The sequence below is a fragment of the Crassostrea angulata genome, chromosome 3 (genome assembly GCF_025612915.1).
Source record: "Crassostrea angulata isolate pt1a10 chromosome 3, ASM2561291v2, whole genome shotgun sequence".
NCBI classification, from domain to species: Eukaryota; Metazoa; Mollusca; class Bivalvia; order Ostreida; family Ostreidae; genus Magallana; species Magallana angulata.
The window spans coordinates 1,022,846-1,033,801 of record NC_069113.1 but is presented as its reverse complement, the minus strand read 5'-3'; the positions used below and the strand labels follow the sequence as shown (position 1 = coordinate 1,033,801).

Below are 10,956 nucleotides of genomic sequence, written 5' to 3'. Positions count from 1 at the left end.
GGGTAATACTGGTTGCACATACATGTACCGTGTGTTACAGCAGTACTGGTTACACGTACATGTACCGTGTGTTACAGCAGTACTGGTTACACGTACATGTACCGTGTGTTACAGTAATACTGGTTGCACATACATGTACCGTGTGTTACAGCAGTACTGGTTACACATACATGTACTGTGTGTTACAGGAGTACTGGTTACACGTACATGTACCGTGTGTTACAATAATACTGGTTACATGTACATGTACCGTGTGTTACAGCAGTACTGGTTACACGTACGTGTACCGTCTGTTACAGTAGTACTGGTTACACATATATGTACCGTGTGTTACAGCAGTACTGGTTACACGTACGTGTACCGTCTGTTACAGTCATACTGGTTACACGTACATGTAGCGTGTGTTACAGCATTACTGGTTACACGTACGTGTACCGTCTGTTACAGAAATACTGGTTACACGTACATGTACCGTGTGTTACAGCAGTACTGGTTACACGTACGTGTACCGTCTGTTACAGTAATACTGGTTACACATACATGTACCGTCTGTTACAGTAGTTTTGGTTACACATACATGTACTGTGTGTTACAGTAGTACTGGTTACACATACATGTACCCTGTGTTACAGTAGTACTGGTTACACGTACATGTACCCTGTGTTACAGTAGTACTGGTTACATGTACCCTGTGTTACAGTAGTACTGGTTACATGTACCCTGTGTTACAGTAGTACTGGTTACACATACATGTACCCTGTGTTACAGTAGTACTGGTTACATGTACCCTGTGTTACAGTAGTACTGGTTACACATACATGTACCCTGTGTTACAGTAGTACTGGTTACATGTACCCTGTGTTACAGTAGTACTGGTTACATGTACCCTGTGTTACAGTAGTACTGGTTACATGTACCCTGTGTTACAGTAGTACTGGTTACATGTACCCTGTGTTACTGTAGTACTGGTTACACATACATGTACCGTGTGTTACAGTAGTATTGGTTACACAAACATGTACTGTGTGTTACAGTAGTACTGGTTACACATACATGTACCATGTGTTACAGTTATACTGTTTACATGTACATGTACCCTGTGTTACAGTAGTACTGGTTACATGTACCCTGTGTTACAGTGGTACTGGTTACACATACATGTACCGTGTGTTACAGTGGTACTGTTTACATGTACGTGTACCCTTTGTTACAGTAGTATTGTTTACACATACGTGCACCCTGTGTTACAGTTATCATGGTTACACGTACATTGTACCGTGTGTTACAGTTAAAATAGTTCCACGTACATGTATCATGTGTTAAAGTAATACTGGTTACATGTACATGTACTCATGGTTACAGTTATCATGGTTACACGTACATGTACCGTGGGTACAGTACATGTTGTACTGATCACATGGATATCCTTTTGTTAGCATGTGCGAGCTACACGTGTCAAGCGATTACTGTGAGATCACCTATCTATGTAAATGTAATCGTCGTACTGGACCAAGTACTTTGCAGTTAGCTCTCAGAAGCTAATTAGCTCGTCAATCCTCACAAAACAGGCAATTTTTAAAGGAGATAGGGGGCAGACTTCATCAAATCTTCAAAATCTGAACCTGCGGAAAGGGCGGGGGCGAGGGGCGTTAAGGGGCATAGTATCTGAAACTTCTACTATGATGCTTAATTTGGTAAATATTCATCAAAATCTCAACAATCTACCAAAAAGTTTGTTAATTTAAGGAAAATGTCCAATGACCATCTTAAGTAAAATATGGTGGTGGGTGGGTCACCCCTAACCCCCTACCCCCCTCCTTTGATGCTACGTGCCTGCAACATCAGAAATCCTTAGTCCCACGGCCTCCAGTGACTTCAGGACCCCTGATGTTATGAACTCGCAATCCTATTCAATAGGTAGAAATACAAGCTTGGTTTTTCAATAAACAACTGAAAATGCATGCATTTTTCTTGTCGGTGTATTTGGCACTATCAACTGTACATATAAAAAATGTATCTTTAAGAGACACGAGTCATGTTACCTATCTATTAATGCAAGTGATTTAATGATGAAAGTTCTATTACCAATCTTTGAGCAGCTTTGTGTGGTAGATTCACGCGTTTTACAGTCAGTTAACCGATTAGAAAGGATATATTGATAATATATTTGCACGAAAGGCAGAGCATATGAAAAGAAATCGGAATGTTACTGAAAGGAAGCTTTGAAAAGTTTGCTGCGATTTTGAAAAAGAGATTTAAATATTCTACTTTATGGCCATAAAAGTTCGAAGTCTTTATAACGTGAAGGATGAAAGAACCGACGTAGTTCTGGGACGTTGAATGAGACCAGCGGGGCCCGTGATTGGCTGTGTGTGGGTTTTTCAAATGAGGTTTTCTAGGCCCTGAAGGAATAACTTCCCAAGTCCAGATGCCTTTGAGGTGTATTTCGGCATCCAAACCCTGTTGTTGAGTAAATATAAGGGATATCTTATTGAGATCTGAGATCTTGATAATCTTATTGGAGAGTTGGGGACCATTCCATCTGGCTTTCTATACACCTGGAGTAACTTCTATAGAACGGACAGAATCATGCTCTAGACACGGCTGACGGTGGCCATGGCGTGCTGTGGGTACGCCTCAGGGTGGGCTAAACTTTCCCTGGGGTGTCTGGCGCTGGCCTCTCTTTTCCAAGTTGTGGCCTGGTCCACGCCTTCCTGGATGATCGGTGCCAGTGGGGGCACTGCCACCAGGGTGGGGCTGTGGAAGACGCGCGTCTGCACGAGCGTTTGTGTGGAATCCTCGGTAGATATCTCATACAAGAACGGTGAGTTTGAGAGAGAGAGAAAGAGAGAGAGAGAGAGAGAGAGAGAGAGATCTAAAATACATGACATGTCATTGTATTTATTATCATGTTTTTTTAATATCTAGATAAACCCGCTTTAATACAGGGAAGCATTTATTACGTGCATGATAATACTCATTTTACATATAATACTACAATCAATGATTTTCTGATATCTCTGTCACGTACTCGTGTACTATTGTGAAAGCAGCATTTGTAAAACTATATTGGATTTCGTTCTCGATTTATTTTGATGTTTTACGTCTAATTTAAGTACTTGTCCCTCACATCACGACTTGGTTTGTTTAAAAATTATCACTAAATACTATTATGACAGCTAAAGAATATTAAAGTGATTTAATAGTCAGAGAAAATGCTCATTTTCTAATTCAAATAAATTCTTGAGCTTGTACTACCAAGTACTTTCATTTTATCCCACTGTAATCGCCAAACTATTAATGTAGCCAGCAAAAAATAATTTCATAAAGGTGTGTTTGATTTATCTTTCTGTATTATTACACAATTTGATTTACCTAACATTATACAGTATCTGTTATAAATAATATCGGGTTTTCGATTTCTCTATTTTAATACTGTGTCTGAATTCAAAACTGACCTTCGGTGCGTTCGATTTATCGAACACTCATACGTACGATTCTCTAAATCGTTCAAATGATTTCTTTTATTTTTTCTGACAATTCGAAATGGCATTTATATAAACCGTCGTAAACACTACATTATAAAGTCGCCGTCGTAAACACTACATTATAAAGTCGCCGTCGTAAACACTACATTATAAAGTCGCCGTCGTAAACACTACATTATAAAGTGTATCCACAAAAACTAAAAATGACATCGTATGTTCTATTTAACAGAATCTTTGTATTTCATAACAGTCGATGTGGTATGACATTTCAGACGCTTTCCGTACAACCCAGGCAATGGAGACGATCGCCTTCATCCTGTTACTGCTGATGCCGATACTGGCGGGGGTATACGTCATGTCCGATCGCTTTAGGACTCGCACCATAGCGTCCTGGTGTATGACGGGATGTTTCGTCACAGGTAATAAAAAAGTCATTGGTCGTTGTTTTAGAAGATAATTTTACAGTATGGTATGATTTGCCGTCACTTTTCTCTTGGGAAGTGAATATGCAGGGCCTTTTATCCTCCCTGACCACTTCTCAAGAATAAGTCCTTATTATATTACATGTATGTGAAAAGAAATACAGTAGCAAATTATATGATCTGAAATAAATGTTTACTGTGTGTTATTTTTTTTTAATTATAGCCGCGTTCATGCTGATGGGAATGATAGCCTGGCTTGTATACGTCACCGACCCCTGGGCTGTGTCTTATTCTTTCGGTTTCAGTATAATCGCGCTCGTTCTGGTCGCCATATCAGGCATCCTGCTTATCCCGGATGTGGACGAGAACAATTCCTATAGAATTTGCGCAGACTGTACTACTTCCGGACCATCTGATCGAACCAAAACGCGATCAGTGTCCCCGGATATGAGTACAGGAAGATCCTTGTCCCGGAACGACCGAACCACTCCAATGAATTCCCGGTCCGAGTACGACCAGATGCCGCGCCCGATGTTGACACCAGTGGAGAAGACCGGAAGTGCGAACCGGAACTTGAGACCAGCCACTTTTAACAACATATCGGCCGTGACTCTTCAAAGAGACCGCGCTGGTTACTAAATTGGGGACACGTACGTCGTTTCTACATATCGTGTATACATGTCATATCTATGTTTCGACTTTCGATCGCGTCATAACTATACAAAGATTAGAAAGGTGTATATTATTATACTTTCACACATTTCGCTTTTCAATTCAAAAATTGTAAATACTGCGCATAATTTGACAATTGGTCGACAATAGAAGCGTTGGTCGTTCACTTTCCAATCACAATGTACATGGAGCGGGTATCATTGTTTTAATGAAAAGGCCAATCAAACGCTTGTCAGATTTTGAAACACCGGGATCAGCGATTCGTGAAACCACTGCCATTCTATTGAATAGATTTTGGGTTTTGACCAGAAATCATCCACTCATCGAAGAAAAAAGTCGAAAAGTGTGTACAATTTTTTATTTTCGACATTTGAAACTTTATTCTGTGGCTGTATCAGAAAATGGGAGGATGCTGTGGAGAAGCTTCCGGTTGGGCGAAAGTCGGGTTTTTGCTGTTGATGTGCGCCACGGGACTACAGTTCGCCGGATACCTGACCAATAATTGGATGACGTATAACACAGTGAGGGACACGTACGACCTGAGGGTGGGGCTGTGGTGGTTCACGAACTGCTCGGGGGGAGCGGCCTGCCACACGGAGAATACGCCCTCTCAATACGAGTCGTGTGAGTACAATTATAGGGGGCTTTATTCTACTTTTACCGCCTCCCCCTAGTAAAACATTAGTATAAAACAAATTGTAGTTCTGTTTTTACTTAATTAATTCTATTTAGAATTACCTTTCGAATTTAATAAGAATTCCACAGAGGGTTTCAAATTCTGCTCGAGAATTCGATTCGATGATTATGACCAGTCCTGTATGGTTCCGGACTCAATAGTTATTGCAGTTCCAAATATTATATTTTTTTAAAAAGCCGCGGGTCTTTGATGGTTTTTTTGCGAACATCTCTTATCGAATAATGATTTACTTGTTTTAATTCAGATAACCAACATATTTAAAATACATGTAGTTCTGAATTCGATCAAGTCGATTTGTGGAGGGTGTTTTTGAAAAAAAAATTAAAATAAGATTTAACATATGATTTTAATTAGATCTGTTTATCTTCGAAATGTTACTTTTACAAATGGTAAGAGAGTCTGTTGCAATGTTTATAAATGTAACATTATTCAAAACCAATAGCGCATTACTAGAGACACGGTAACAGATGCTTGCAAACGACTTAATGATTGTGCTACAATATAGCACAATTACCACAATCCGTTTGTTCTCGAAACCATATTTAGGCGGGCGAGCAGATATAAAACTATTACCAGGAACACTTAATGCTTACATACAGAGTTCCTGGCGGAATCGAAATAAAGCGGCGCTGATCGACGGTACTGTATGGAACCATACACGTCATAGATCATCTCTTTCATTAGAATAATTAGGGAGCTTGCGCAGGTTGGTTTACATGAAAATCACAGTAACACCATGCTGTTTCACGTTTTATTATTTTCCGAGGTTGGTTATATCTTTGTTGACGTCGGTTTTCTGAGCTAACAGCCAGTCTTCTGAATGTTAAGTTGGAGACTTTTTTTAACTGATAACATTAAGAAAAATAATTAGTACATGCATTTCATAGTAAAATATCGTCAATTATTGAAAATGTTAAATGTTAATTCTAAATATTTTTATGTTCTTTCATTTTCCCATTTTATTTCATCATTGTTTGTTGTCAAGTGAAACAGAGAAAAGCTAAAAATCAATTTACAAGTACTTTTATAGAAAACAACTTTTCATTTCTGATAATGCTCAAAGAGTTATAAAATATTCGTATTTATAGACCCCAATCAACAGAAATTTACTTCAAGAAAATATTCTGTTTTATTTCGAACAAAAAAATAATTATCAGAAGGATTTAATATTTTAAACTTTCGCCAAATTAAATTCATAAAAGGCTTCACTTTCCTGTGGGTACTGGTGTACCGGTGTCATTTAACATCATTCAATTGGCACAGACATTTAAATACAATCCAATCATTCAGGCTGGTGACAAATTCTTTTAAGCGCACCACCTTAAAGAATGTCATTTCTTTTTTCCGACTCAAAGAGTCGTTTCGGGTTTCTTGCTTCTTTCTTTTTTACCTTTCCGTTGAATTGTTTTGGTCATGTTTATGCAAAATTAATTGAAAAATACTTATTTTTCTGATCCTGAAGTTGTACTAGGTTAATAGATATATACTAGAAATAACATTTTAGCATTTATGTGTGTTAATATTAATTTTATGCAAGATCCACCTTCATATTTGTTTAATTAATACTTTGGCATTGTGAACCTTTAAATTATAAGCACAATTTCTTTTCCCGGGGAGGTTGGGGGGGGGGGGGGGGGGGATATTACTCCCTGGTTCCATTCGTTAATAGGAAGGAATCAAAGTACTGAAGTACTGACGGGAGTTGATTTTATTGATTTTTTTATGCTAAATCAACGATATGTTATTTTGCTTGGCAAGTTGTTCCTTAGCTGAATATGAATAATATTGCGCACATTTTCTAATACGAATTTTTAGGCTTTTCCAAGAAGAATTACGGGCTACTTGTATAGACGGAAAAACAAAACAAAAAAAAACTCATATGAATCACGTTGTGTAATATTCAAAGATAGAATTGACGCCATCAAACACTACAAGATGCATTTGTATATCAGTAATCGTAACATTTCTAAATAATTGTATCAAAGCAATATTGAACTCTGGCGTAGGAATACATATACGACCATAAATTTTTCAAACCATTTAAAATCTTACTATTTTCAAGGTATTTATAGATAAGTTTCCCTGGGAAAAAATGCTTCTGAATTGAATCTAATATATAATTAGGGTACCGTATAATTATTATTTTTAAGTACTAAGTCTTGTCAGCGGTGGTGATTTTGCCGAGGTCCAAACGAGAGTTCATTAAAATCAATTCCTAACTAGAGTAACTGCATAGGAGAGTTGATTAAAATCAACTCCCAAAATGGGGTATACAGATTACATTGTCTGCCCTTTTTAATTGTTTTAACTTTAATAAAATGCATTAATTTTACATCCGTGACGTCATGTTATTGATGTTATGGATAAGTTACTGATGGTCAGTGACGTCTTCTGTTACAGTCGAGGTCACCTTGGTGCGGTGGTTTGAGGGCGCCGCCGGCGGTATGTTCTTTCTCTGCCTCATCCTGAGCGGCTTCTACGTGGCGACCGATAGGTGTCGCACCAGATGTGTGGCGATCTGCTTGCTTCTGATGACGCTGCTAGCGGGTAAGCGTTCTCTCTCAAGTTTATAACATGTAATAAAGTCTCGGGGGATGAAAATCACTTCTCTGTAAGTGTAAATTAATTATAAGCGTGTTCGCTAATTCCATGTTTAATTGTATACTCTCTCTCTCTCTCTCTCTCTCTCTCTCTCTCTCTCTCTCTCTCTCTCTCTCTCTCTCTCTCTCTCTCAGGGTATATATCTAAGCATCTTAAAAAATTACTACCGGTATTATTCAAAACCAAGATTAAGAATGTTTTTCAGGTCCATGTATTTTCTTGGATAACCTCGCCATTTTACGAGCGAATTGGCCTTTTTTTTAATAAGATATGTAGATAATATATTTTTGCCTTTTACAGTGGATAAATAATGAGACATAAGGCATTTTACTATTGTTTTTTTTTACTGTGTAGCTGGGCTGTCCATTGCCGGCATTGTGCTGTGGGTCCTACAGGTGGAATCGCCCTACTATCCAGCCTGGTCCATGGGTCTGTCCGCCCTGGCCTCCAGCCTCGTTCTGATCGCCGCCATGACCCTGATCCCGGACATAAAGGAATACGACTACGAGTCCAAGTCCACGGTGTACCCCGACCATACCGGCAAATACACGCGTCTGGAGAAGTCCGAGAGTGTTCGAAACGTCAGCGGAGGACCTGGGCTACCCAGACGGCCCTCTGACATCATGCTGACGACAATCGGTGACGACACTTCCGGCTACAAGAGATCGAGGGACCTCGGCAGGGAGTATGGACGACCTAAACGACAGGAAAGTGTTGGCAGCAGCCGTGATTTCAATCCCTACCCGTACGGACCCCCGTCTTCCAAGGATGCTTTCAACAGAGAACAGGACAGATTTGATCTGGAAGTGATCACCCCTTCAGCGCCACCTAGATATGATTTCATGCAGAGAAAATTCTGAGAGAGAGAGAGAGAGAGAGAGAGAGAGAGAGAGAGAGAGAGAGAGAGAGAGAGAGAGAGAAAGAGAGAGAGAGAGAGAGAGAGAGAGACTGTCGTGATTACAAACTGAAAGGGACTGAGGAATTTGTGCATTAATTAATATGATTATTTGTCTACTGACCTATATAGCCAGAATAGTTGAATTTTACTTCTGTTCGTAGGAGTATAATGAAAACAAGTATTTTACGCATCCTTTTTTATATGCGAACATCAATTTGTGATATTTATTTCCAGATGTGCGTTTTGATTTCAAGTCTTGCGGATATTCATACTACATGCAGAGTTAACGGAAGTAGACCGTATTTGAATAATTACGCTATCAACCTAATTACTTATTCGGCAGACTTGAATTGAAAGTTTGTGAGCTGATTGACTGAAAGAACTGCGTCTACACAGTACATTTGTCTATTTATATTTTCATATTGTTACTTGCGTTCCCAGTAAATGAGCTATTAATTTCTTGTTGAAAGTGTACATCTTTGTGTTGAAGAAGTTTTCGGTGGGTTTTTTTCTCTCACCACATGTACAACATCAATATGGTACATGTTACTTGATTTCGTCTGAAGTGGTAGAATAGTACAATTGTTTTGATCGCATATATATATATGTAACCACTGTGTGTGCGCGCGGTTCTAGAACTTCTTTCCAGAGGTGTCCAACGGCTAATTTAGTTTGTTGAATGGAGTACGCGTTCTGCGACTTATTTTTCGACTGTTTTATTAATTGATAATGTTATGAATTTTCCCAATGGTGGCAACTGGGGTGAGGTTGGGAAGGTCCCGGGCCTCTAGATCCGCGCAAGTATCAGTCCTAAAACACAAAAGTTCGTTTCTGTGCGCATGCAATTGATAGGTTTATAAGACTTTTAATTCATGGTGGATTCTTTCAGGGTAAAAGACATGAGTTATTCTTGTTCAGAACTGTTCAGAACTGAAAAAATGGAGGTCCTGCGCATGGACAATCTAACCCTTTATTTATATACCCAAGTTTACTAGTTTTGTGCGCTTTGTCACCAAAGATTGATTGATTGTTGAAACATATAAACATATCTTCTCGAGAACATTTAGGAACAGCGATGGAATACCTTGTACTGTAATGTATTTGTTGTTTATTGCATAATATACCTCGGCTTATTTATTTTACGTTTTACTTTTATTTTTGATTTGAACTTGTTTTTTTTTCGATTTGTTTTCTTTTGTGCATTAAAATGATATAAAACTTCACTGTATTTACTCTTGAAAATAAAGAGGGGCTATATCAATCGTAGATCAAAAAAGATTTTAAAAAGCTCTTACAAATAGTTTAATATTTCTGGATCGTTCATTATATGACCCAATGACGACATACCAATCGGAACACCTCGATACGTGTGTGTGTGTGTGTGTCACAGGCACCCGACTCTACAATATTTTTTTTTATAAGAAAATAACATATTCCCTTTAAAGGGACTTAGACACGATTTTAGATCAAAATTGTATTTTCTATTTTTATGTATAAACTGGTTTACTTGCATTTGAACGATTGACCAAAATTTGAATGTTGGAAGTCAAGTTATAAGAGAGATACAGAGGTAAGAGTTCATTGTTATGTAAACAAAGCTCGAGTCTGAAATTTGTTTACAAATACTGTAGAGTATGAAATTACCACTTCTTTGAGGTTTGGAATTGGGAATATGTAAGCTACGTGTATTACCTCTTCTGTGTTGAATCATCAAGGACCGTGTACACACGATCAAATCTTGTCTAATGTTCAGGGTGCTGGAATAAATAATTTACAAATTACATTGTAGATTGTTGATTTTTTCCTTTTCCCATCCAATGGCATATCTCTTCAACTACCCAGGAGGGGTGCCCAGTGTGCAGTTAATGGATGGTTTGTCGCCATACTTCTGAGTTTGGATCCCTGCTCTAATTTGAACTTGGAAATTTTTCATAGCATTTCCTTTTTTACTATATCTTTTCCTGATTTTCACTAAAAAATTAACACTTTTTGAGTATTTTAAAGTTTTTATTCAATGTCACAGCCAGTGATACTGATATTGAACTTACAATACAAATTAAACACAACAATCTCTGGAATGACATCTAAGTGTTTGTAAGAATAGAGCAGAAAAAGCTATAAAATGATAACAACACTCGGGGGAAAAAATAAAACATAGATTATCGGCATTATAGTTCA

The 10,956-nt window shown here is 38.2% G+C and overlaps 2 protein-coding genes across 3 annotated transcripts; both read left to right on the top strand.

Moving 5' to 3' along the window:
- Nucleotides 1-2,231: 2,231 nt before the first annotated feature.
- Nucleotides 2,232-4,562, top strand: LOC128178480 (uncharacterized). The gene is made up of 3 exons (XM_052845670.1): nt 2,232-2,824; nt 3,761-3,907; nt 4,134-4,562. Exons 1-3 carry the CDS (start codon nt 2,617-2,619, stop codon nt 4,547-4,549), a joined length of 771 nt encoding a protein of 256 aa, XP_052701630.1. The 5' UTR covers nt 2,232-2,616; the 3' UTR covers nt 4,550-4,562.
- Nucleotides 4,563-4,977: 415 nt separating this feature from the next.
- On the top strand, nt 4,978-10,001 carry LOC128178479 (uncharacterized). Of its 2 annotated transcripts, XR_008242964.1 has the most exons (4): nt 4,978-5,206; nt 7,680-7,826; nt 8,235-9,509; nt 9,546-10,001. XR_008242964.1 is itself a non-coding variant. In XM_052845669.1 (3 exons), exons 1-3 carry the CDS (start codon nt 4,984-4,986, stop codon nt 8,738-8,740), a joined length of 876 nt encoding a protein of 291 aa, XP_052701629.1. In that variant the 5' UTR covers nt 4,978-4,983; the 3' UTR covers nt 8,741-10,001. The 2 variants fall into 2 exon arrangements, 1 of the variants encoding a protein (XP_052701629.1); XM_052845669.1 differs by having other exon boundaries at nt 8,235-10,001.
- The last annotated feature ends 955 nt before the right edge of the window (nt 10,002-10,956 follow it).

Excerpts from the sequence above, each read along its gene's own strand:
- LOC128178479 (XM_052845669.1), top strand. The coding sequence starts at position 4,984 with ATGGGAGGATGCTGTGGAGAAGCTTCCGGTTGGGCGAAAGTCGGGTTT. Across the intron at positions 5,207-7,679 it reads GCCCTCTCAATACGAGTCGT|TCGAGGTCACCTTGGTGCGG; the intron begins GTGAGTACAATT and ends CTTCTGTTACAG. Across the intron at positions 7,827-8,234 it reads TCTGATGACGCTGCTAGCGG|CTGGGCTGTCCATTGCCGGC; the intron begins GTAAGCGTTCTC and ends TTTACTGTGTAG.
- LOC128178480 (XM_052845670.1), top strand. The coding sequence starts at position 2,617 with ATGGCGTGCTGTGGGTACGCCTCAGGGTGGGCTAAACTTTCCCTGGGG. Across the intron at positions 2,825-3,760 it reads AGATATCTCATACAAGAACG|ACGCTTTCCGTACAACCCAG; the intron begins GTGAGTTTGAGA and ends ATGACATTTCAG. Across the intron at positions 3,908-4,133 it reads GACGGGATGTTTCGTCACAG|CCGCGTTCATGCTGATGGGA; the intron begins GTAATAAAAAAG and ends TTTTAATTATAG.